This window comes from Oncorhynchus gorbuscha, linkage group LG08 (assembly GCF_021184085.1).
Source record: "Oncorhynchus gorbuscha isolate QuinsamMale2020 ecotype Even-year linkage group LG08, OgorEven_v1.0, whole genome shotgun sequence".
NCBI classification, from domain to species: Eukaryota; Metazoa; Chordata; class Actinopteri; order Salmoniformes; family Salmonidae; genus Oncorhynchus; species Oncorhynchus gorbuscha.
This window is the reverse complement of record NC_060180.1, coordinates 12,388,477-12,415,490: the sequence shown is the minus strand read 5'-3', so window position 1 is coordinate 12,415,490 and position 27,014 is coordinate 12,388,477. Positions and strand designations below refer to the sequence as shown.

The following is a 27,014-nucleotide window of genomic DNA, read 5'->3' as shown; positions in this document are numbered from 1 at the left end:
CCCCGATAGCTGTATTTTGGTAACCGAGTCTGTCAAAATTCAGGAATCATGACTATGTCTTTAGTATGTCTATGGTATTATTTTTCCATGTTTTTTCCCCCTACCGCTTTCAGATGTACAAATGGTAAAAAGAAGCAGGCATGGTAAAATATTAAATTTTTTGTCTGTGTATGAAAAGGGTAAAGATAGCAAAGTCAATTGAGGGCATTTGATAAGGAAAATCAGTAACTCACTATAATCTTCCACAGTACTATTACTCAGTGAGGGTGTTACCTGGTCAGGACCCCTCCACTGTCTGGGTGGGCTGGGTCACCTCTGACTTCCACCAGCACCAGCTGACCTTTGACCTGGAAAAGATCCGCACAGTGACCGTCACCCTCGGAAATGACATGGGCAAGGTCCATGAGAGGTCGGTTCAATAAGGGACAAAGCAACATCATTTTGTGTCTACATTTTCTCTAGACATGTTTTGATCATAATGTTTAAAAAGTGTTTTACAATCACTGTATTATTATTACAATGCTTTCAGGCGAAAGTTAGATTTTGACATTCCCACCTTATTTCTGTATGTCAGTGTGAAACGTAGTAACTGCTACATGGTGTGCGCCGGAGAGAGCACAGGCCTGGGGCAGAGCAGGAGGAGTGCAGGCCTGGCCATAGGCTGTCTGATAGACACCACCACTGGTCTGCTAACATTCAGCTCCAATGGCATGGAGCTGGGGACCTTCTTTCAGGTAAAGTCAACTGTTAAAGGCAACTAACAATGTTGCAAAGACAATGTTGCTGTGACAAAGAGAAGAAGGCTCCCAAGCAAATACATATTAGTCATTAGTATTTAATGGGAATTTGTGTTTTTATCAATAGGTTGATTTATAAAGAGAAGTTCCTACCAGTTGGGATATGATAGAATGTGTGTCTGAGCTATTCTTATTAACTGACCAAACTGCTATCAACCAGGTGGAGCCCGGCACTAGGCTGTTTCCTGCAGTCTTTGCCAAGGCCAACAGCTCCAATGTGTTCCAGTTTGAGCTAGGGCGTGTAAAGGTAACCTAAATGCTTTATTCATTGGTCACACTGTGATGACTCTCTCAGTTTGTCCAATTTCAAATGTGTTGTTTACAATACTATACTATACTATACAATCCCCAATGCATGTCCATACTGTAAAAAAATATTTAAAAAAAAATATATATATTACCATAATGGCCCTGCTACCGTATCCACAGGGCTACTTAACATTGTCATGAATGAAAAACCCTGTGTTATTCTCTGTTCAGAACATGCTGCCCCTGTCAGCGGGTCTGTTCAGGAGCCAGAGGAGGAATGCTATGCCCCAGTGTCCCCCCAGGCTGCAGGTGCAGGTGCTGTCGCCCATCCTTTGGACCCGTGTACCAGACCACACCCTGAGGGTGCAGGCTGCCCACCCTGAAGACCGCCTCGGCTGGAGGGTCCAGTGCTTAGAGCCCCTGCAGGTCATGACCCTGCTCATCCCAGAGGAGAACAGGTCAGAGGTCAAATGTCATATTTACTAATTTCCTCAGAGCTTTCCAGGAGGAACCTATTGAGTCAGGAATGAATTTACTGTCAAAGCAAAGACACATTGTAACATTGCACTTAAAAATAAATAAAGTTGCACATTCTAAATATGCTCCCAACAATTTAATGGTTAAACCTGAGCTTTTTTTACATTGCATTTAGGTCATACTATTTATCTCTCCCCTGTAGGTGTGTGGACATCCTGGAACTCTCTGAGTTAGGTGACCTTCTGTCTTTCCATCACCACACCCTGCTCCTCTACTCTGCCCTCTGTGCTCTGGGCAATACTCGTGTGGGCCACGCTCTCTGCAGCCACCTGGACCAATCACAGCTCCTCTATGCCATCCAGAGCCCCCGCCTCCCCGGGCCGCTCCGCTCCGCCTTCTATCACCTCCTTGGCCAGGTGCACCTCAACACCCACGCCACGGCCCGCCTCGCTATGAACCACGAGTACATCGTCCCCATGACGGAGCAGACCAGGGCCATCACCCTCTACCCCAGCCCCAGGGCTAGTCGAAGCCCCCAGTGGGTTCCCAGAATGGGCCTCAGCACCTCCCTCAGACCCCGGATGCACTTCACCTCCCCCTGCTTCATTAGAGGAGATGGTATGGGAGTCAATGGTGATACCTATGGTGATGGCGTGGTTGTGACTGGGGAAGGCATTCATATAGACAGCCCAGAGATCCCACTGGAACTTCTGAAAGACCTGACAGGGAATATGCTGACTGAGGCTGTGTGGGCTGTGGGGCAGGGTGTGAGGGATCCTGAAGGGGGCAGCATTGAGCTGCTGCTGGTGCCCCTAATTCGGCTGTTCCACACCCTGCTGGTGATGGGGTTGTTTGGGGACGAGGACCTAGGGAAAGTACTGACACTGATCGAGCCTGGAGTCTTCTCCCAACCTGCAGATTGTTCCCAAGAAGAGGAGGAGGAGGAGGAGCAGGAAGAGGAAGAGCAGGAGGATGAAAATGTGCCAGATAGTGATAGGGAAAGTGTGGAGAGGGAGGGGGATAAAAGGAGGAAAATTCCAAAGCTTCCAACAAAAGGACTGCTACAGATGAAGCTACCAGAAGCTGTCAAACTTGAGGTACAATTTAGGAAGAAATAACTTGATTTTGGATCTGATGTTTTCTTTTGTGGTACATGATCTATCTTCTTTGTCAATGGAAAAATTGAATGACTTGACATGAGCTCACACCCCTGACCTGGATGTTCCTGTCCCTCTCTGTTCAGATCTGCCACCTGTTCCAATACCTGTGTGACTGTCAGGTGCGTCACAGGGTGGAGGCGGTGGTGGCATTCTCAGACACTTTCGTGGGGTACCTGCAGGAGAACCAGCGCTTCCGCTACAACGAGGTGATGCAGGCTCTCCACATGTCTGCTGCCCTCACCGCCCGCAAGACCAAGGAGTTCCGCTCCCCACCACAAGAACAGGTCAGGGGTCAGAGAGGAGACTGCTGAGGGAAATGTACACATCTGGTCTAAGTGGCTAAGATTATTGGAGGAATTAAATAACTTGAATACAAAATAGACACAGAGAGAGACTTTTTGTTCAAATCAAATCAAATTTTTTGTCACATGCGCTGAATAACGTTGTCACGATCGTTGTATGGAGTAGACCAAAGCGCAGCGTGGTTAGAATACATTCTTCTTTATTAATGAAGAACACGAAGAACACTTAAACAAAAACAACAAAACGAATAAGACGACCGTGACCACTATATAAACAATGTGCTAACATGCAACATAACATAGACAATAACCCACGAAATACCAAAAGAAGATGCCTAAATATTGTTCCCAATCAGAGACAACGATCAACACCTGCCTCTAATTGAGAACCAATCTAGGCAACCATAGCCCAACATAAACACCTAGATGATAACAACCCCATAAATCTACAAAATCCCCTAGACAGTACAAACACCCTAGAATAAGACAAAAACACACATATCACCCATGTCACACCCTGACCTAACCAAAATAATAAAGAAAACAAAGAATACTAAGGTCAGGGCGTAACAAACGTGAAATGCTTACTTACAAGCCATGAAACAACAATGCAGTTCAAAAAATAGAGTTAAGAATAAAAAAACAAGTAACACAATAAAATTACATAAGAATAACGAGGCTATATACAGGGGGTACCGGAACCGAGTCAATGTGTGGAGGTACAGGTTAGTTGAGATAATTTGTACATGTAGGTAGGGGTAAAGTGACTATGCAAAGATAATAAACAGTGAGTAGCAGCAGTGTAAAAACAAGGGTGGGGGGGGGCTAATGTAAATAGTTGGGGTGGCCAATTGTTCAGCAGTCTTATAGCTTGGGGGTAGAAGCTGTTAAGTAGCCCTTTGGACAATAGACTTGGCGCTCCTGTACCACTTGCCGTGGAATAGCAGAGAGAACTGTCTGACTTGGGTTACTCGAGTCTTTGACAATGTTTTGGGGGCTTCCTCTCACACGCCTAGTATATAGGTCATGGATGGCAGGAAGCTTGGCCCCAGTGATGTACTGGGCCGTACGCACTACCCTCTGTAGCGCGTTACGGTCAGATGCAGAGCAGTTGCCATACCAGGTAGTGATGCAACCGGTCAGGATGCTCTTGATGGTGTAGCTGTAGAACTTTTTGAGGATCTGAGGACCCATGACAAATCTTTTCAGTCATCTGAGAGGGAAAGGGTGTTGTTGTGCCCTCTTCACAAGTGTCTTTGTGTGCTTGGACCATGATAGTTTGTCGATGTGGACACCAAGCAACTTGAAACTCTCGACCCGCTCCACTACAGGCCCCTCGATGATAATGGGGGCCTGTTCGACCCTCCTTTTCCTATAGTCCACGATCAGCTCCTTTGTCTTGCTCACATTAAGGGAGAGGTTGTTTACCTGGCACCAAACTGACAGGTCTCTGACCTCCTCCCTATGGGCTGTCTTATCGTTGTTGGTGATCAGGCTCTGGCACTGGTGTGTCGTCAGCCAACTTAATAATGCTTTTGGAGTCGTGCTTGGCCACACAGTCGTGGGTGAACAGGGAGTACAAGAGGGGACTAAGCATGCACCCCTGAGTAGCTTCAGTGTTGAGGATCAGCATGGCAGGTATGTTGGGCCGCCACCAGGTGGTAAGGGTAGGCAACGTCTGGAAGTCCAGGATCCATTTGCAGAGGGAGGTGTTTAGTTCCAGGGTCCTTAGCTTAGTGATGAACTTTGTCGGCACCATGGTGTTGAACACTGAGCTGTAGTCAATGAAGAGCATTCTCACATACAGAAGGTGCTCCTTTTGTCCAGGTGAGAATGGGCAGTGTGGAGTGCAATTAAGATTGCGTGATCTGTTTGAGAGGTATGCGAATTGGAGTGGGTCTATGGTTTCTGGCATGATGGTGTTGATGTGAACCATGGCCAACCTTTTCAAAGCACTTCATGGCTACTGACGTGAATGCTACGGGGTGTTAGTCATTTAGGCAGAGGGAATATGGTTGTCTGCTTGAAACATGTAGGTATTACAGGTACATGTAGGTATTACAGACTCGGTCAGGGAGAGGTTGAAAATGTCAGTGAAGACACTTGCCAGTCCTGGTAATCCGTCTGGCCCTGCGGCCTTGTTGACCTGTTTAAAGGTCTAGCTCACGTTGGCTATGGAGAGCTTGATCACACAGTCGTCCAGAAGAACTGGTGCTGTCATGCAGGGGGGCAGTTGTAGTTCATAGTTGTGTCTATGTCCATAAAGTGTAAAATTAAATAATAAGATCTATATCTACTGGAGCATTACTGTATCTCCTCTACTCCCATCCACTCAGATCAACATGTTACTGGGCTTCAGAGAGGAGCAGGGGGACTGTCCGTGTCCAGAGGACATCAGAGAGCAGCTGCTGGACTTCCACCAGGACCTCATGACTCACTGTGGTAGGTACCAGATCAATCTAGACTACTGTACTGCTGTCCTCATGACTCACGGTGGTAGGTACAGATCAGTCTAGACTACTGTACTTCTGTCCTCATGACTCACTGTGGTAGGTACCAGATCAGTCTAGACTACTGTACTCCTGTCCTCATGGTATGGTACCTCCTGGGTTTTTCGTTTTTTTACATGTATTTCCCCAAAGCTATAAACAATGTTCTGTTGGTTGGCTTACTACAGTGGCAAGAAAAAGCATGTGAACCCTTTTGAATTACCTGGATTTCTGCATGAATTGGTCATACAATTTAATCTGATTTTCATCATTTTTCTTGTCTATATTGAATACATCATTTAAACTTTCACAGTGTAGGTTGGAAAAAGTATTGATTGATTGACTATGACTTTTCAAATCACCCAGTATTGCTATCTGCAGCGTTAGTTCTAGGCAAATGTTGCAATTCTTCAGCCATTCCTGGATCTGTGACCAAAATCGAGCTACATATGGACAATACCAAAATAAATTATCTAATGACTCTGCCTCCTCACAGCAAAATCTGCAGAGCTGGGAAGATTGTATCCCCCACATATACACTGCTCAAAAAAATAAAGGGAACACTAAAATAACACATCTGAGTGAATGAAATATTCTTATTTAATACTTTTTTCTTTACATAGTTGAATGTGCTGACAACAAAATCACACAAAAATGATGAATGGAAATCAAATTTATCAACCCATGGAGGTCTGGATTTGGAGTCACACTCAAAATTAAAGTGGAAAACCACACTACAGGCTGATCCAACTTTGATGTAATGTCCTTAAAACAAGTCAAAATGAGGCTCAGTAGTGTGTGTGGCCTCCATGTGCCTGTATGACATCCCTACAACGCCTGGGCATGCTCCTGATGAGGTTGCGGATGGTCTCCTGAGGGATCTCCTCCCAGACCTGGACTTAAGCATCCGCCAACTCCTGGACAGTCTGTGGTACAATGTGGCGTTGGTGGATGGAGCGAGACATGATGTCCCAGATGTGCTCAATTGGATTCAGTTCTGGGGAACGGGCGGGCCAGTCTATAGCATCAATGCCTTCCTCTTGCAGAAACTGCTGACACACTCCAGCCGCATGAGGTCTAGTATTGTCTTGCATTAGGAGGAACCCAGGGCCAACCGCACCAGCATATGGTCTCACAAGGGGTCTGAGGATCTCATCTCGGTACCTAATGGCAGTCAGGCTACCTCTTTCGAGCACATGGAGGGCTGTGCGGCCCCCCCCAAAAAATGCCACCCCACACCATGACTAACCCACCGCCAAACCGGTCATGCTGGAGGATGTTGCAGGCAGCATAACGTTCTCCACGGCGTCTCCAGACTCTGTCACGTCTGTCACATGTGCTCAGTGTGAACCTGCTTTCATCTGTGAAGAGCACAGGGCGCCAGTGGCGAATTTGCCAATCTTGGTGTTCTCTGGCAAATGCCAAACGTCCTGCACGGTGTTGGGCTGTAAGCACAACCCCCACCTGTGGACGTCGGGCCCTCATACCACCCTCATGGAGTCTGTTTCTGACCGTTTGAGCAGACACATGCACATTTGTGGCCTGCTGGAGGTAATTTTGCAGGGCTCTGGTAGTGCTCCTCCTGCTCCTCCTTGCACAAAGGCGGAGGTAGCGGTCCTGCTGCTGGGTTGGCCTCCTGTGCCATCCTGGATGAGCTGCACTACCTGAGCCACTTGTGTGGGTTGTAGACTCCGTCTCATGCTACCACTAGAGTGAAAGCACCGCCAGCATTCAAACGTGACCAAAACATCAGCCAGGAAGCATAGGAACTGAGAAGTGGTCTGTGGTCACCACCTGCAGAACCACTCCTTTATTGGGGGTGTCTTGCTAATTGCCTATAATTTCCACCTGTTGTCTATTCCATTTGCACAACAGCATGTGAAATTTATTGTCAATCAGTGTTGCTTCCTATGTGGACAGTTTGATTTCACAGAAGTGTGATTGACTTGGAGTTACATTGTGTTGTTTAAGTGTTCCCTTTATTAAAATTTTTTGAGCAGTGTATAACATTCTGTTGGTTGCAATAATTTAGTAATAGTAATTTAAATGGAAAAAGTTTTGAATCCAGCGTTGTTTTGTGTATCAATTCATAAACCATGTGCCATGGAATAGGTATATCGAAAATCTCTAACCAACTATTTTACAATTTATATGGCACTGCTGTCAGTTTTTTGGTCCTTAAATGAAATTGGTATATGTTTTTATTTATCACACTTTTTATCACAACGTGTAATTCTTTGTGTGTTATTAGTTTAAGCAGAGTGTGTTTGTCTATTGTTGTGACTTAGATGCAGATCAGATCAAATTTTATGACAAATCCAGGTAATTCCAAAGGGTTCGCATATTGTTTCTTGTCACTCAATGTACAGGAATTGAAGTTGACCATGATACAGAGGTTGTGGAGGATTCCAATCGCTCCATCAAAGATCGTCTCTTCAGCTTGGTTGGGAGAGTAATCAGCTTGACGAGGAGATCTGCCGATCCTGAAGAGGAAGACAGAGCACAGAATACCAGTGAGCCAAGCTCCACAACGGGGGTGGATCTTACGACACAACATTAAGGATGATTTTTTTATATGGTCAAGCTAGAAGTAGGCTACTAACATTGGTCATTGTCTCTCCCCCATAGTGACTCTTCAGAAGCTCATCTCTGACACGGTGGTGCGCTGGGCCCAGGAGTGTGTGATAGAGAACCCAGCTCTGGTCAGGGCCATGTTCTCTCTGTTGCACCGGCAGTACGAGGGCTTGAGGGGCCAGATGGGCACTCCCCTCCACAAGGCCTACACCATCAGCCAGGTGTCAGTGGAGGACACCATGGCCTTGCTGGCCTCTCTGGTGCAGATTCGCTCTCTGCTCAGCGTTCGCATGGGCAAGGAGGAGGAGAGACTCATGATCCGGGGACTGGGGTACGAATGGAGAACAATTGCTAGTTCTCTGCTAGCTCTACTCTTGCCTCTACATAAATGCCAAGCTAACCCATGTCTTGATTCATAATACAAGCTCTGTTCTGTGGAAATGTTCAAATGTAATTCAATTTACTTCTAAAAATGTGATCGCAACATTGAGCCCAAAAACACATTCATAATATCTGTTCACCAATCTTCAGCCCTGGCGCTGAACCCCTCCATTGTTTATTTCCTGCGCAGAGACATAATGAACAATAAGGTGTTCTACCAGCACCCCAACCTGATGAGGGCTTTGGGGATGCACGAGACAGTCATGGAGGTGATGGTGAACGTCCTGGGGGAGGGAGAGTCCAAGGTGAGACTGATGTGATATGTATCGAAAAAATAATGAACGTGTCCATTGTGAGAAAATGGAATTAAGTGTGAATTGTTCTCTCTGCTTCTTTAGGAGATCACCTTTCCTAAGATGGTGGCCCATTGCTGTCGCTTCCTTTGTTACTTCTGTCGCATCAGTAGGCACAATCAGGGATCCATGTTCGAGCACCTCAGCTACCTGTTGGATAATAGCAGTGTTGGCCTAGGTGAGCTGTGGAAGACTATATGATTACTATCAACAGTAACTTGAAATGTCATTCTCTCTGCATGTTTCCCAGTGTCAGCAACAGCAAATCAGCAACATTGTAAGCCTTATACTTATTATTATTATTATTTTTTAATTATCCCAGTGAGGATTTAAATATGTTTAGTACTCTCCTTAGCATCTCCGTCCATGCGTGGAGCCACCCCTCTGGACGTGGCAGCTGCCTCTGTCATGGACAACAATGAGCTGGCCCTGGCCCTGAGGGAACCAGACCTGGAAAAAGTGAGAAAGATCTGTCCCTCCTTCTTTATCTCCCTCAATCTTTTTTCTGTCCCTGACTGCATACAGTATGTTATCCTCTTAAGTCTGTTCAGCTCTCTCCTTTACCTTTATTCTCTCTCTCTCGCTCTCTCTCTCTCTCTGTCCTCTGTGTCTCTCTGTAGGTGGTGCAGTACTTGGCAGGCTGTGGTCTACAGAGTTGTCCCATGCTGGTGTCTAAAGGCTACCCTGACATTGGTTGGAACCCTGTGGAGGGGGAACGCTACCTGGACTTCCTACGCTTTGCTGTCTTCTGCAACGGTAACCTGTTACAACTGACTATACAGATACTCTAACTGTAGATGTAGTTCATGACTGATAACAGCTAGACTACAGAGTAAAATTAGGCTAATAATCAGTTGATTCCTGACAGGGGAGAGTGTGGAGGAGAATGCCTACTCGGTGGTGAGGCTGCTGATTCGCCATCCGGAGTGTTTTGGCCCCGCCCTGCGAGGTGAGGGTGGCGATGGTCTCCTGGCAGCCATGGAGGAAGCCATCAGGATCTCAGAGGACCTGACTATGGACGGACCCTCCACAACCTACGAGTCCAACAGAACACTGTGAGTTAGAAAGGGAACACTGGAAGAACAAGTCTTTGCCCTAGTAAACCAGAGACTTTTGGTTTTTCCTACTGGTCAGCCAGAAGATAGGCTTCCCCACACACAATTAGAAGACAAATACTATATATGTATATATATATATATATATATATATATACTATATTGTATGCACTGTAATTCTATGACCATCCCCTCTTCAGCTTGATTCAATAAGGCATCCAGTTATGTCAACTGACCTTTAAACATGAGTAAAATCATTATGTTTCACAGCACCCAAGTCATGAAAACGCTTCTCTCTCCCCACCCACACAGGAACGTGCTGCAGGATGAGGAGGATGACATAATCCACATGGGCCACTCCATCATGACCTTCTACTCCGCCCTCATCGACCTGCTGGGCCGCTGTGCCCCGGAGATGCACGTTAGTCTGTTTCACCTCCTGATGGGACCCTGTCAATAGTCCGATAGACTAGTGCTCTAATATAGGACTAGAAAAAGCTCCCCTGGGGCTACATTGATTGGCCATGCAGTGATTGACACTGCAGAATAATCCAAACCTTATGGGTTAAGAAGCTTTATTTGTGTCTGTGTCATATGTGTACCTCTGGCAACTGTGTCATTTGTGTCATGTGTCTGTCATATGCTGCACATTACCTGACAGCTAGATCATTTGACGTTGGCTGTTTCTCTAAAGTCTTTGAAGACATTGGAATGAATGGCAAAGCTTAAGAATTAAAAACCAATAAAGCTGATCACTTTGACTTGATTATGTTTGTCCAGCTGATCCATGCTGGGAAGGGCGAGGCCATCCGTATCCGGGCCATTCTGAGGTCCCTCATCCCCGTCCAGGACCTGGAGGGAGTCATCGGCATCCCCTTCCAAATCCCCTCTCTAGCAAAAGGTCAGTCCTCTGTGAGAAGTCACTATAGTCTTATGTGGTTGTAAACCCAATCTTTGCAGCTTGTACAGTACTGTTTACATTTTTGTTACAGATAAGTTTGTTCTAGTCTCATCCTCCCGCTGGTGCTTTCTCTGTTATATGGTAGCAATTAGTCTGGGGTTAAGTTGGCTCAAGTTTTGAGACGGCTCGCCAAGCATGTATTACAGAACCACCATAATTTAAAATTAGCAAAAATATAATGTGGTGAAATGATTGTCCAAATCTCCTTCTGTGCTTGTCATTTATACAGATGGCACAGTAGTCGAACCAGACCCATCCACTGTGTTCTGCCCAGACCACAAGGCAGCCATGGTGCTGTTCCTGGACCGTGTGTACGGCATTGAGGACCAGAACTTCCTGCTCCACCTGCTGGAAGTAGGCTTCCTGCCAGACCTGCAGGCTGTGGCCTCCCTGGACACAGTGAGGGAGACATTGACCATACTGACACAGCACCACTGGAATGATCCACTGTTATGGTCCTGAGGGACCTACAGGAATGCCCACTGGAGTGATTCACTATAACCCCCATTCGAGTGTTCAGCCACTGCACATTGTGGGACACAGAGTGTGACTATCACATCACAAGGATTGTCCTGTAACTCAAATGACGTGCAACATTAATACATTCATGAGATTTGAGTTAGGGTTAGTGTTGGAGATCTAGGCTTTGGAGTGTCTACTAACACACACGTGGGGCAGTGTTACCTTACCCACTGCATATTTCCTCACTCATTCACTCCCCCTTCCACTCATTCTTACTAGTCTTCAATGTCCTATCCCTCTCCATTTCTGACTCTGTCAGACTTTTATGGATCAAACACTTTTTTCTCTCTCCGTCTCTTTTGCCTCCCCTAGGCTAAAACTTCCCCTCTCTTTTTGGTCCTGACACTTCTGTAAACAAAATGTCCCCTGGCTGCTCCTCTCCCTGCAGACTGATCTGAGTGCCACAGACATGGCCCTGGCACTGAACAGGTACCTGTGTACAGCAGTGCTGCCCCTGCTCACTAAGTGCTCCAGCCTGTTCTCTGGGACAGAGGGTCAGGGGCCGCTGGTGGATGCTCTCCTCCAGGCCGTCTACCGCCTGTCCAGGGCCCTCAGCCTCACCAAGGCCCAGAGAGATGCCATCGAGGACTGCATGCTGGCCATATGCAGGTGGGGACATGGAGGAACTAATATTATTATAGTCACTCCACACAGCTCACTTCTCTCCTCTATCACTTGCACACCTTCTCTACCATAGAGGCAGAACGGGAGCAGTTATTTAGAATCAGATATAATTCAAAAGGAATTGTCGGTGCATAATCTATTTCTGTGTATGTGTTTCTGCTTGTGTCCTTAGTAAGCTCAGGCCGTCCATGATGCAACCTCTACTCCGACGGCTTGTTTTTGATGTGCCCCTTCTGACAATCCACACTAAAATACCACTCAAGGTTAGTTATATAATAGTAGTCACACACCTACACAGGCCATGTAATGTATGTGTGTGTTTGGACATGTACGACATTTCTGAAGAAATTTACTTTCGCCACTCCCTCCTTCCAGCTGTTGACCAATCACTATGAGCAGAGCTGGAAGTACTACTGTCTGATTGGAGGTTTGGGGCACCTGGGCTCTGCCTCAGAGGAGGAGCTTCACCTCTCCAGGAAGCTGTTCTGGGGAGTGTTCAATGCTCTGTCCAGGAAGGTACAGTTGGACCAACTCTTCAGCCTGTCTCAAAACAACCATTTGATATTAACAAAGCTAATGGAATGAGTGTAAGCAATAGCCTGCAATGGGAGCTCCCAAAAGCCTATTTGAAGGATAAGTCATATTGTAATTGGATCCCTTCACATCTATAAACATCTATTGGATATGGGAGGGGGCATGGGGTTTGTTTTCAGACCAAGCTTTAATGCTACTGCCCACACTAACCCGCCCAGTCTATGATTTATATTACGTATGTCTTTTCCCGTGTAGCCCCAAGGCATGTGTTTGTTCATCTCCCTGTCTCCTCTCCTAAATAGCACTATGACGCTGAGCTCTCCAAGCTGGCTCTGCAGTGTCTGGCAGCTACAGCTGGAGCCATCCCTCCTGACCACACGGACCCTGGCTGTGTAGCCTGGATTGAGAGACACCCCTCCATGGACGCACAGGGACACTTTGACCCCCAGCCTGTAGACACCTCCAAGTGAGAGCCTGTGGCTAGAACCTTAGTGATACCATTATTCATCTCCTCTCTAGTGGAAATGCTCTTTAAATAAATATATATATATAATTAAGTGGGTGCTTACATTTGCCCTATTTCACATAGGTGAATTGGACATTTGCATATATTACTTCCCCTGAGAGTGGGGTCAGAGCCAGGGATCAGCCATTATTGATGGCGACCCTGGCACAATTAGGGTTAAGTGCCTTGCTCAAGAGCACATCGACAGATTTTTCACCTAGTCGGCTCAAGGATTTGAACCAACGACCCTTCGGTTACTGGCCCAATGCTCCTAACTGCTAGGCTACCTGTCACCCTCTATATATAAAATATGCATGTCCATTTAAAGAGCATTTTATATATTATATTGTTCTGATATGTGATATAAAGTTATTTTTCCCGTTATTAGTGTGTCAGTACCAGAGAAACTGGAATTTGTGGTGAATAAATATGCAGAACACACCCATGAGAAGTGGTCAATGGACAAGGTGAGCTTTGAGTTTACTATGAGTATATTAGTTTTGAGTTTAAAATATGTACTGTACAAGAACTCTGTGAACACTGTCATTCTATGTAATGTGTGAACTGCTGTGTATGAAGTAGATTATGCTGTGTGTATAGGAATATCATACTGTATATGATTAATTATGTATGTTTATCTTTCCTATGTCTCAGTTTGCAAATGGCTGGGTCCATGGGGAGCTCTGTGAAAAGACCAAAGTACACCCTCTCCTGAAGCCTTACAGAGCTCTGGCTGAGAGGGTAGGTCTAAGCTACAACATACAGAGTACTGTTTGTTTTAGGATTTGATTGATATTTTGAATAAAATATTGTTTTGTCTAATATTTGTCTGTCGTGAACATATTGCAGTTCCAAAGTTTTATCATCCTGCTACTGTCACATTGGTTGTCCTCAGGACAAAGAGGCGTATCGCTGGTCTGTAAAGGAGACCGTGCGAAGTATGTTGGCCTTTGGCTGGACCATAGAGAGAACTAAAGAGGGAGATGGCCTTGGCCTACTCACCTGCTCACGCCGCATCTCCCAGGCTGGACAGGTAAAGTACTACATTATTATAGGACCTGAATCCATAAGACCTCACACAGTACTGTTGGCATGATCTTGTTTAAGTCCTGCTCTGATATGAAACTGACTTTTTCCCATATGTTGCATTTCTTCCTTCCTTGCTTTCTTCTTTAAAACTGAGCAGCTTTACTGTCCATATTGTTGTTGTAGATGTTGTTCCCATTTGTTGTTGCTGTTGCTTTCATTCAAACTGAATTTACTGAACTATTGCAATGGATGCATAAAAATATGTAAATGAATGCATGTCTCTGTCTCTACGGTTTAGCTGTCGTTTGAAGGAGCATCAACCTTCACCCCCAAGCCAATGGACATGAGCAGTGTGACACTCTCATGGGACCAGTGTGTAAGTGAGGACATAGACATACTGTATTCATATCCAATTAGGATTATTGTTATTGACTGATTGTTTTATACTTTCCTTCAGTCTGTGACTGAATTGCTGGCTGAGAACTACCATAACACCTGGTCCAGGAAGAAGAAGCAGGAAGTGGATGCAAAAGGTAGCATTTCATCACAAACCATGATGAATTAAGCTCTAACAGGGTTTTCGCCTCTACTGTAGGTGATTTTTGTGTACCTCTGGCAACTTGAAACCATGCGAAAAAGTTACTCAGTGGTTCTGAAGCAAAGTGCTATGCAGAATGATTAATTTACATAATGACTTTTCATCTCAAATAAATGCTTATGTGAAAAAGATTGGTAAATTCTCTCAAATGCGCTGGCTATCCTTTCTGAATTTCATTTACGTTAATCTATTATACTTTGATCTAATTTGTTACTCCAGGGGGAGGGGGTCATTCTACGCTGGTGCCCTATGATGCCCTCCCTACCAAGGAGAAAGCCAAACTGAGAGAGAAAGCCCAGGATGTCCTGAAGTTCTTCCAGCTGAACGGCTACACAGTGTGGAGGTGAGGAACTGTCTGTCAATGACTATGACAACTGATGCTAATGGCCAGTGGTCATTGTTCTGTAGCCCTTTACACTTGTACCTGTATACAGGTTGAAAATGGCAGATTTGGACACTGTTGGAGCTAGTAAGCATTTCATTACACCTGCAATAACATCTGCTAAACATGTGCATGTGACCAATAAAATGTGATTTGATTTGATAAGCGCCTAAATTGGAACGCAGTGGTTGTACAGTAACATGCTATACATGACGTCAAAGCTCTGGGTCTGCACTTCACAGTGCTGTATGGGTTTTGACTTACAGCTGTTCTGATCTTGAGCACAGCAAGCATCAAGAAGTTGCCCCTGTCCTTCCTGCTAATTGTGCAACTTTTGCAAAAATAATTGCTGTCATTTATTTTCAAATATGAGAAGTTGAGGATTATAATGAATTCCGCTTTGATGTCAAACAAGCAAGCCAAACACCTGTGAATATGAATGTGCACTTCAAATTTCCATATCATAAACCTCATAATGTTTAATGTACAGTTTCAGATGACATGACGTTATACTCTGTGTTGTTCTGAACATGAATGTGCCTATGTTTGTTGTATTGTGAAGAAAATCTCCTGCGGACCGCGCATCTGAATGCACCCATGACTCCGTTCTATAGCTATGAATTGCTTAGTGAAAGCCTAACACTATAAGGTCGTACTTTATAATTTAGCTATTCAAGTTGGCAATAGAAGAAGCTTTCAAATTAGGCCCACCTGACCCAGATTGCAATTTATAATGGACCGTTTTTGGATTGCGTAAACAACAACACTAATTGTGTGAAGGTGGGGATGCAGAGTTGTGTTCCAAAGAAAATAACTACACGTGTTTTTGCTCTAGTTCCTCAACGGCACAGCTAGGAGTGCCAAGAAAAGCACCATATAGTTGAAGACTCTTCTTCGAGTCATAAAAGTGCATCGAAATTACGTAGGAACTGTTTACACTTTGGAGAGGTGTGTGGCCATTAGGAAATAACATTTAGACCTCGCACTCAAACCCTTGTGATTTTTTGGTCTTATGTTGCGCCTACCCCAAAGAATATTCTTATGTTACTGAATGTGTCCAGAGTATTTTCAGATTTTGTTGTCAACAAATGCGGTGAAAAGAACAGTAATGCACATGAAATCAACAGTGTAACGTTTGGATTCAGTCCTCACCTTTTAGTCTAATAATTTTTCCATAATCTCCAAACTTTTACTTTTTAATTGCTACAATGTTTATGCATATGATATCCATATTTATTCAATGTAGCCATATCCATATAGTCTAATTTCCACCCGTGTAAGGGGTTAATGATTGTTGTGCATCCTTAACCTAAAACTTTCATTAAATATCGAACTGTTATGTGCCTTACTCAAATGTATACAGTAAACCTCTATTAGCCTCAGTGTCCAGACAATCTGTCTTCCTGACTTCTTGACGACATCACTGTGCTGCATCTCTGCACAGAGACAGAAAGGCAGCAGAGATGGACTCACCAGCCATAGCAAACCGTTTTGCCTACACTTTCCTACAGCAGCTCCTCTCATACACAGAGGAGGCCCAAGAATACATGCAGGAGCTGGGTAAGGATGGTAGCCATACATCACCAGACATCTTTCCTTTTATAAGTGACGTCAGACGTTTCACTCATCTCTTACAACACATAGCATGTAATTGGATATGTTGTGTTTTTCCTCAGAGCTTATTCAGGCAAGAGGTCAGATGCCAATAGTAGAGGCTCCCAACCAACAGCAGATTGACTTTTTCAGCAAGGTTTGTAAATGTAAAACCACTTTTATTTTCCAGTCCAACAACTGAGATGGGCATGTACTGTAGGTGGATGTGAAAGAACAGTTTCCACTCTGTAGTCCTGCTTGATTTGTCTCTGGCTATTATTCATTTCTTTACAACCACACACTGACATAGGCTAATTTGTTTTGTTGGGAGGTTGCCATGGGCAACTCAGTAAGTAAAAGCTATTGTGGCTCCAGGAATTGATACAGCCATTTTCGAAACCCATGTGGGCGTGTCGATTGCAATCAGACCGTTGATTAAGCCTCCCACGCTCCCTGTAAAGAGACAGAAAATAAAAGGGTCTAATTCCCACTGATGGGACCGCTGATTCATGCTGCAGCCAGCCATGTATCTCTGCAGCATCCACACAGAGATCAATGCTAAGACATAGCAACAAATACAGCACAACAACTATGACTTTTCCATAGGAAATAACTCAAAACAGATGCAATGGGTAAAACACGGTCAATTTACCAAACTACATTGATAAAGTGATATGAATAGTCCATATTGTGTGCTGACACAAATAAATAGTGTGTTAGGTCTATTGGGTTAAATTTGCCTAAAAACACATCTCCCACAGGTGGCGTTACCCCTTCTGGAGCAGTACCTGAAGAACCATCGCCTCTACTTCCTTTCCACCGCAGCCAGATCACGAGGCAACGGAGGTCATGCCTCCAATAAGGAGAAGGAGATGGTCACCAGGTATCAGTTATTAACACTATTATAATAATAACATGTTAGCAGTATTTAGCTTTTAAGTGTTTTTGTCATAACTGTCTAAGCACTTTAAAAGGGGCATTTAAACCAACTTGGCTTTAAATGTGCCCAGGAACATAGGTGTCCTCTGTCTTCTCTACCTTTTACATTCTCATCATATTTCTATTCCTCTTCTCTCCATCCCTCTCTCTTGTCCTCCCATCTTCAGCCTGTTCTGCAAATTGGGAGCTCTTGTCAGACAAAGGATCTCTCTGTTTGGTAAGGATGGTGTAAAGTTAACATGAAGCTTATTTACTCAAGATCTGTTTACATCTCAAGTCCCTGTTCATGTTTTCATATGGCTACTGTTTGCGCTCATCTGCATATACAATAGAAAATTATTTGGGAAGGGTGTAACATGACTCAGGAGATGGGTGACACCTGGAGGGGGTGGAGACTAGCACAAAGCAGGTGAAACAGATCAGGGTGTGACGGTGTGATGGTTTTATGTGGAATCATACTGCCCCACAGAACCCTTCAGTGGTTCTTTGCTGTTCAAAAAATGTTTCTTTCCTCATTTAGTAATAATTATAATGTAGGGCCGGTGGCTTATTCAGATATTTTGGGGCATGTCTTTTTGTGCAACAATGAATGAGTGTCATTTCAGTTTATCTAATCTATTGTGTTATGCTATTGCATGTTATACTGTATATAACTATGGCCAGTGATGGTGTCTTGTGAAAGACTCACGTATGGCCTTGTGTAATTTGAGAACTGTTGACTAAGTCAGTAGTTCTCAATTCTCTCCTCAGGGACTCCCAACTGTTCCAGAGCTAGCACACCTAATTCAACTTGTTAATACACACACCTATATACACAACCTGTAACTATTTAATATGGCTATTACAAAAGAAGAAAAAAACTTGAATCGTTCAACAAAAACCTTCTCCATAAAGGTTATATAAAGAGCCATAAAAATGATTGTAACTAGTGGAATCCTTTTTGATGCAATTTAGAACTTTTTTTAATGGTTCTTTATAGAACCTTATGAAAGTGTTATTTGTAGCACCATACATGTTCCATTTAGAACCTTGAGCATGGTTCTTTATAGAACCTTCAAAAAAAGGTTCCATATAGCACCAAAAAGGGTTCCGCTATGGTTACAAGACAAATAAGCCTAATTTGGCACTATATAGAACCATTTGTTCTTAGTGTGTACAAAGACACATAACCTATCCGTGTCCACACACCTAAGCCCCAGATCCTATTAGCAGTTTATGAGATTGTGATCCCTATGATTTTGATTTCCCCTGTGTGTGTTTCCTTAGGGAGCGAGGCACTCTCCATCGTCAGCTGTCTTCTCATACTGGCCCAGTCTCTGGATGTCAGGTAGATAACACTGTCTCACTGTTACCCAGGTCGGCTAAGCTGTTGTCACTCAGGCACTTGATGTTATCTGATCCTCTTGCTTCCCCATGGCTAACCAGTCACCACCAGTGACTCTAGTTAGCTACCTTTTGTCTGGTTAAGAAAGAAGCTTTTTTACTAAATGAAAATCTACAAAATCTTGTTTAAACCAAGATGGCATTGCAGTCAGATGTCCTTTGTTCTCGTCGTGTGTGTGTGTATATATATATATTTACATCTTTCTTCGCATATCTTTTATATATTTTATTTTCTAAAAACGCAACTTCAAAACACAATCCTGCAACCTGCCTCACCAATATATATATATATATATACAGTGCCTTGCGAAAGTATTCGGCCCCCTTGAACTTTGCGACCTTTTGCCACATTTCAGGCTTCAAACATAAAGATATAAAACTGTATTTTTTTGTGAAGAATCAACAACAATTGGGACACAATCATTAAGTGGAACGACATTTATTGGATATTTCAAACTTTTTTAACAAATCAAAAACTGAAAAATTGGGCGTGCAAAATTTTATATTATTATTAATATTATTATTAAGTTCAAGGGGGCCGAATACTTTCGCAAGGCACTGTATATATATATATATATATATTTTTTTTTAAATGTATTATTTACCTCAAATCTAAAATCCACAAATAGAAGCTAACCAGAAGCTAGCCAGTTTACTGGCTAACGTTAGTATTCAGCTAACCACGGTTGGTGGTCATCAGCTATCCTTTAGCTCGAAAAGCTATCGTGACTCAGACCAGAACATGCCGGACCTATTTTTCTCTCCATATCCTTGGATTTCTACCGCAAGCTCTGGACATTTACACCTGGATCTCGCAGCTAGCTAGCTGCTATCCGAGTTACTATTGGCTTACTTCGATCCCGGAGCAAACATCAATTATTCCGGAGCTAGCCAGCTAAAGAGTTCCATCAGCCACTCCTCGGCTACAATCACCTATCCGGACCCGTTTTACTGCCGATGCGGAACTCTACAGGGCCTTCACGACTAGACTACCGACGTTATCTGCCTGAGGGAGCTATCCAACTGGCCCCTCCATCGCGACATTACCTGAACGCCTGCTAATCGTTAGCTGTCTTATCGGCTGCTATCTAAATAGGTCTATCTGACTATTTTCTTGGGTCACTATAACTATATCTATTTTGCCAATTGGATTGATCCCCTCTACCACACGGAACCGCACTAATCTACCGACGGAAACGCACGAGTTGGCTAAAAACAGACCTCCATCCTATGCCAGCTTGCTACCGATAGCCCGGCTAGCTGTCTGAATCGGCGATACCCCAACCAACCTCACTACTCACTGGACTCTTATGATCAATCGGCTAAGCATGCCTCTCCTTAATGTCAAAATGCCTTGTCCATTGCTGTTCTGGTTAGTGTTTATTGGCTTATTACACTGCAGAGCCTCTAGCCCTGCTCATTATACCAACCTTTCAGTTCCACCACCCACACATGCGATGACATCAGCTGGTTTCAATGATGTTTCTAGAGACAATATCTCTCTCATCATCACTCAATGCTTAGGTTTACCTCCAACCTCTCTTTCATGTCGTCTGAGATTCCCAAAGATTAGAAAGCAGCTGCGGTCATCCCCCTCTTCAAAGGGGGGGGGCACTCTTGACCCAAACTTCTACAGATCTATATCTATCCAACCCTGCCTTTCTAAGGTCTTCAAAAGCCAAGTCAACAATCCCACCCGCCATTTTGAATCCCACCGCACCTTCTCCGCTATGCAATCTGGTTTCAGAGCTGGTCATGGGTGCACCTCAGCCACACTCAAGGTCCTAAACAATATCTTAACTGCCATCGACAAGAAACAATACCGTGCAGCCGTATTCATTGACCTGGCCAAGGCTTTCGACTCTGTCAATCATCACATCCTCATCGGCAGACTCGACAGCCTTGGTTTCTCAAATGATCGCCTCGCCTGCCCGCCTGTCCAACATCACTACTCTGGACGGCTTTGACTTAGAATACGTGGACAATTACAAATACCTAGGTGTCTTGTTAGACTGTAAACTCTCCTTCCAGACCCACATCAAACATCTCCAATCCAAAGTTAAATCTAGAATTGGCTTCCTATTTCGCAACAAAGCATCCTTCACTCATGCTGCCAAACATACCCTTGTAAAACTGACCATCCTACCGATCCTCGACTTTGGCGATGTCATTTACAAAATAGCCTCCAATACCCTACTCAATAAATTGGATGCAGTCTATCACAGTGCCATCCATTTTGTCACCAAAGCCCCATATACTACCCACCACTGCGACCTGTCGACTCTCGTTGGCTGGCCCTTTGGCCTTCCAGTTCTCTGCTGCCTATGACTGGAACGAACTACAAAAATCTCTGAAACTGGAAACACTTATCTCCCTCACTAGCTTTAAGCACCAGCTGTCAGAGCAGCTCACAGATTACTGTACCTGTACATAGCCCATCTATAATTGATCCCAAACAGCTACCTCTTCCCCTACTGTATTTATTTTGCTCCTTTGCACCCCATTATTTCTCTCTACTTTGCACATTCTTCCACTGCAAATCTACCATCCCAGTGTTTTACTTGCTACATTCTATTTACTTTGCCACCATGGCCTTTTTTTGCCTTTACCTCCCTTATCTCACCTCATTTGCTCACATTGTATATAGACTTATTGTCACGGGTGTCATCGGATGAAGGATGAGACCAAGGCGCAGCGTACTTTGAGTTCCACTTAATTTATTAACGAAGTGAAACTTTAGAAAAGACAAAACAATAAAGAATAAAATGACCGAACAGCTTCGTTGTGCAAACTACCTGCACACAAACAAATACAAGATCCCTCACAGAAGGAGGGTAAAGGGCTGCCTAAGTATGATCCCCAATCAGAGACAATGATAGACAGCTGCCTCTGATTGGGAACCACACTCAGCCAGAAACAAAGAAATAAAGAACATAGAATGCCCACCCAAATCACACCCTGACCAAACCAAAATAGAGACATAAAAAGGCTCTCTAAGGTCAGGGCGTGACACTTATTTTTCTATTGTATTATTGACTGTATGTTTGTTTTACTCCATGTCTAACTCTGTTGTTGTTTGTGTCAAACTGCTTTGCTTTATCTTGGCCAGGTTGTAATTGTAAATGAGAACTTGTTCTCAACTTGCCTACCTGGTTAAATAAAGGTGAAATAAATCAAAAAGATCTGTTGGTATCACTGTTGGTGCCAGGGCTGCCTTGTAAGATTGCGATCTCAATGGAACTCACTTGCTTAGATAAAGGATTCAGTTGATAAATGAACAAATAGTGTTGCCAATAGCTAGAGGACTCATGTGTAGTACTCTTTCTTTAGTGAGCAGATATATTTGATGAAGAAAAAGACTATATAAAAATGCTCTTCATTCATGTTTGTAAATTACACTCTTTGACATTATAAACAGTATATTGCTCATTTAGACCAGATGTTATATATGAGCCAATAATGGCATTCAATTCATTCAATAATATGGGTAACCTCCTTCAGGACTTTGATGAAGACTGCTCCAGAATCATCAAGGGTCTCGCTACGGTCCTTCTTCGAGGCTGCAGCGGTGGACCTGGAGATGACCGTGGAGAACCTCTCTATGACCCAGAACTGGACCCAGTCCAGAGGGGTGGCCCAGATCCTGGACTACACCAATACCACCCTGCTGCCGATTCTCACCTCCATTTTTGAACACCTCAGCCACAATCAATATGGAGAGGACCTCTTGGGTACGTGTGGCTCTGTATCCTGGGAGGTAGAATAATATGTGTGGTGTTATTATGAGAGTTTGTCAGTTTGGGGAGGCCATACATCAGAATAATCATTCATCCTCTCAAAGTTGAGTAAAGTATTTATGGTTACTTGTGGGATAAATTGATTTCTTGTGTATTTTCCAGGTTGATGTTTATTGGAATGAGTCTTGTGCTGGAGGCAGAACTGAGTAATTTTTACTACATAGGCCAGCTGGAAAGTCAAAATTGGCAATATTGTAAAAATTAATGAAAACTAAAATGAGCTTTTTGGTCTTAATTTAAGGTTAGGTTTAGGCATTAGGGTTAGCAGTGTGGTTAGGGTAAGGTTTAAAATCAGACTTTGTGGCTGTGCCAGCTAGTGACCACTCTGCAGAGCTGACTCCAGAACAAGATTCATGACGAAAAATGCTAATCTGCTGGCTGTATGAGTCACTCTCAAAACCCACAGTATCAATAGTGTAAATACAATCATCCAAATCAATCTGTAATCACAACCGCTTGTCTTCCAACTACGTTGTCCACAAGAGCCCATCTTCCATCATACCGTACATTGTCAATGCCCTCCATATGTCTGGGAGTGGGTGAGATGCCAGTGAGCAGCTGGATTTAAGACCTCTTAAATCATTCAGAAATGCCCAGCCAGCTTCCATGCCTCATCTCATTAAATCTCAGTCATTTGGCGAGGTGGCACATTCTCTCTGCCAGTGATCACGACGGCTATTCACTAATTATTTATTACATTAATCAAATCTCACCCACTGTGAGCCCTCGCTGTCTCTACATATCAACTTCCCTCTAGCCTTCACACTGTAGCTACTAGCCAACACTCATGAAGTTGTCTGGAAATCTTAAGCTTCAGAGGGCGAGTCTCAGCGAGTCTCACCTTCTCCTTTACAGTGGACAGTCTCCAGGTGTCCTGTTATAAGATCCTCAACAGCCTCCACTCACTTGGCATCAGCAAAAGTTTCTACGTGGAGGGGTACTTTTTGTCATTTAGCTTTGTGTGATGTAGCATTCCAGTATATGACAGTTAATGTATATGTTTGTAAATGCTCCAGATTAATACAGTCGTAAAGTATGCACGACTTTGTACACATCAATATTCCTCTCTCTCAGTGGCTTAATATGGCTGTGTTGTCATGCACATGGTGTATTGTGTGGGAGACAGAGCTGTCAGCAATCTGTGCGTGTGTTTGTAGGCAGAGGCCGTCAGCAGGAGCGTGTCTGGCAGCGCTGTCAGGGGCTTTCCCTGTATGTTTCCTGGAGCCAGCTCTGAATGAGGACAGCCCGTACTCCATCTACAACACCATGAGCCCCAAAGAGCGAGAGGGTAACTGTACACACACATACTACTCTGTTTAGTTACACTCTTAGAGAAGAAGTTGCTATCTAGAACCTAAAAGGGTTATTTGGCTGTCCCCGTAGGGGAACCCTTTGAAGAAACCGTTTTGGTTCCAGGTAGAAGAACTCTTTTGGGTCTCTTGTAGAGCCCTTTCCACAACTAACCTTTTTTTTCTTGGAGTTTAGCTGAGGTGTTTGAATCTGTCCCTTCTCCTTTGTTTCAGATGTGGGAGTTCCGGACGAGGTGGAGGAGGTGTGTCCTCTCTTGCCATCTCTGCAGCAGCTCCTGGGGGAGGTGGAGGAGCTGGCAGGGGCAGGCTCAGGGGCACGCCAAGCCCAGTACAGCCATGTTACCGAGATCACCCTACCCTTGCTCTGCAGCTATGTGTCCCGTTGGTGGCAGCACGGTCCCGAGGGCCAAATGGAGAGCCCGGTCTGCACCTCACTCACCTCCCAGCATGCAAGCACACTGCTGGGCAACATCCTCCGCATCATCCACAACCACCTGGGAACAGGCCAGGGAGAATGGATGAAGCGCCTGGCAGGTAGCCCTATACTGCTCTCTTTTCCATCTGCATCTTCTGTCCACCCTAAGGATGATATAGTAGTTGTCATCACAGCCCTGCACAGGATCCAGTTGTCTTCAGTCCATATGTTTGCCTCATAGCCTCAATCACTCACTATTACTCATTGTTTGTGACACCATGAAACAGTGTCGTGTCTTTGGCTATGCCGGATTAAGTGATATGACATGCTATTCTATAAAAATAATTTATCCGTAATTAAAATCACTAGAGAGTCGGGCACCACAAAATAATATTTATAGAGATGTTATCTTCCGAATAAACTCATAAAGACCTAGTAATATTTTACATCAATAGCAGTCAATATCAATCGTCATCTTAATTCAGTCTCATCTGAAAGTTGTAAATTCTTGGTTATCTGCACAAACCCTGGCTAACAATTTGAATCAACAATACAAAATTGGGTTTAATTATTTTATTTCCTAAATACCTAACTAATCACACACAATTACACATAATTAAATCATAACTTGATTACAAATTACGTCATAAAGGAAAATGTCCCTAGCGGGCGAAACAGATATGACAGCTTGTTACACAAAAGAAAAGGGCTAGGTTTGAGTGAAAGAGCGGGAAGACTGAGGAACAAAGGGAAGAAGCTGTGCTATCGCAAATACAGTATCTTATGCATTCTAAATTACCGCCCATTTGGAAAAGGAAAATGCAATAAATATTTACTCTGAGCTGCGCTTCGGTAGGTTGGTGGTAGATGGAAGGCCGTGTTGCCCAACCAAGTCTTTTGAAGAATGTCTCTGGTTGTCAATTGGACACGTTGTGGTAATGTCGTTGTGTGGTAGACGGGATATTCTGTCTGTTCCTTCCTAACCTGCTGGGAACATCAGAACCTGCTTTGCAGCTGCTGTTGCTAACTCAACGGCTAGGAGGTATCACTTCTGTAGTGAATAAGAGTTCAAAGTTCATTTGCAACCAAAGCTCACGCTGATGTTGGCTTCATTCTGTAGTTATTATCTGAACCATTCTGACATCAGACCGTCGTCCTCGGAACAGGAGGTTATATTGTTGTCAAGTGCTTATATAGGAATGGAGAGGAGGGCGTGTTTGAAAAGTTTTATAGCCCATGTCCCTTCACAGGGGCTGGCCACTGATTGAGCAGAGCCCTATCTTACGAAAACCCAAATCTCACATTTTAGAAGCTAAAATCACATTTCATCCCATCACAAATCATTTCATATTCAAACATTTATATTGAACAACAATTCCATGTGAATCCGATAACTCTGATGTGTGGCCTTTCCACTGTAGAGTTTATGTCATCTTATCATTGATGAGAATGTCTCAGATGACAACCGAACTGACATCATATTCATTAAGTACCACCGCATATGTTCCATTTGTCGGATTACCAGAACATAGTTCATTTCCCCCCACCTTCTGATGTTCCCAGAATCTCTATGTTAACCAAGGGTTTTGCAAATGTAACATCAGTAGGGTAGAGAGAGGAAAAAGGGGGGAAGAGGTATTTATGACTGTCATAAACCTTCCCCCTAGGCCAACGTCATGACAACAGTGTTAATTTAGATACTTTCAGGCCTAATTTCCCAGTTGTTTCATCTAGACATTCCTTCCACTCATGTCATGATTGTATCAATCAGTTCTCTCATTCTAAAGCACTAATTGTCAGTCTCTCTGAATACAAGCATCTGCTGAATGACAAAATGAATTAGACTAAATTAATCCTTCCTTTCAGTTTTCTCTCAGCCAATCATCTGCCAGGCCCACCCCCAGTTGCTGAGGAGCCACTTCCTGCCTCTGATGGAGAAACTGAAGAAGAGGGCAGAATCGGTGCATCAGGAGGAGGAGCAGATAAAGGCTGAGGGGAGGGCCGATGCGTCTGAGGCGGAGCTACAGATTCAGGAGAAATTCATTGTGCTGGTGCGAGACCTCTACGCCTTTTACCCTGTCCTCATCCCATTTGTGGACTACAATAGGTAAGGCATCCTGCCCAGGGGATGGGGATATGGGAGGTAAAATTATAATGTTCACTGATCATTATTTAATACATAACAAACCAATAATATATCAACAGTCAAGGTTATATTTTGACAACATGGAAAGTGGTGTTTTCTTATAAAAATGTTTATCTGAGATTCTGACAATATTATACTGAACAAAAATATAAACACAACATGCAACAATTTCAAAGATTTTACTGAGTTACAGTTCATGTAAGGAAATCAGTCAGTTAAAATAAATGAATTATGCCCTAATATATGGATTTCACATGACTGGAATACAGATATGCATCTACTGGTCACAGATACCTTAAAAAACAGGTAGGGGTATAGGCCATAAAACCAGTCAGTATGTGGTGTGGCCACCATTTGCCACATCCTCTTCAATAGCTGTGCAAAGTTACAGGAACTCGAACACGCCGTCGTACACTTTGATCCAGAGCATCCCAAACAT

General features: G+C 43.9%; 1 protein-coding gene across 3 annotated transcripts in view; it reads left to right on the top strand.

The window, feature by feature from the left end:
- The window catches only part of LOC124041207 (ryanodine receptor 2-like), an 83,123-nt gene that overhangs the window by 19,799 nt on the left and 36,310 nt on the right, over positions 1–27,014 (top strand). For 2 of the 3 annotated variants that reach the window (XM_046358511.1, XM_046358510.1), the window contains exons 31-67: positions 249–409; positions 575–734; positions 958–1,044; positions 1,278–1,504; positions 1,726–2,620; positions 2,767–2,967; positions 5,322–5,427; positions 7,844–7,987; positions 8,103–8,379; positions 8,620–8,734; positions 8,828–8,960; positions 9,138–9,241; positions 9,403–9,538; positions 9,651–9,837; positions 10,150–10,258; positions 10,618–10,738; positions 11,028–11,197; positions 11,709–11,929; positions 12,117–12,207; positions 12,320–12,460; positions 12,781–12,944; positions 13,372–13,450; positions 13,638–13,724; positions 13,879–14,016; positions 14,311–14,388; positions 14,470–14,545; positions 14,830–14,953; positions 16,437–16,552; positions 16,669–16,742; positions 17,347–17,468; positions 17,692–17,741; positions 18,791–18,851; positions 22,409–22,638; positions 23,560–23,641; positions 23,862–23,992; positions 24,228–24,548; positions 26,296–26,536. In XM_046358511.1, coding sequence (XP_046214467.1) covers positions 249–409; positions 575–734; positions 958–1,044; positions 1,278–1,504; positions 1,726–2,620; positions 2,767–2,967; positions 5,322–5,427; positions 7,844–7,987; positions 8,103–8,379; positions 8,620–8,734; positions 8,828–8,960; positions 9,138–9,241; positions 9,403–9,538; positions 9,651–9,837; positions 10,150–10,258; positions 10,618–10,738; positions 11,028–11,197; positions 11,709–11,929; positions 12,117–12,207; positions 12,320–12,460; positions 12,781–12,944; positions 13,372–13,450; positions 13,638–13,724; positions 13,879–14,016; positions 14,311–14,388; positions 14,470–14,545; positions 14,830–14,953; positions 16,437–16,552; positions 16,669–16,742; positions 17,347–17,468; positions 17,692–17,741; positions 18,791–18,851; positions 22,409–22,638; positions 23,560–23,641; positions 23,862–23,992; positions 24,228–24,548; positions 26,296–26,536 — 5,960 coding nt within the window. The remainder of the gene's footprint in view (positions 1–248; positions 410–574; positions 735–957; positions 1,045–1,277; positions 1,505–1,725; positions 2,621–2,766; positions 2,968–5,321; positions 5,428–7,843; positions 7,988–8,102; positions 8,380–8,619; positions 8,735–8,827; positions 8,961–9,137; positions 9,242–9,402; positions 9,539–9,650; positions 9,838–10,149; positions 10,259–10,617; positions 10,739–11,027; positions 11,198–11,708; positions 11,930–12,116; positions 12,208–12,319; positions 12,461–12,780; positions 12,945–13,371; positions 13,451–13,637; positions 13,725–13,878; positions 14,017–14,310; positions 14,389–14,469; positions 14,546–14,829; positions 14,954–16,436; positions 16,553–16,668; positions 16,743–17,346; positions 17,469–17,691; positions 17,742–18,790; positions 18,852–22,408; positions 22,639–23,559; positions 23,642–23,861; positions 23,993–24,227; positions 24,549–26,295; positions 26,537–27,014) is intronic. The other variant, XM_046358512.1, reaches the window with a different exon arrangement.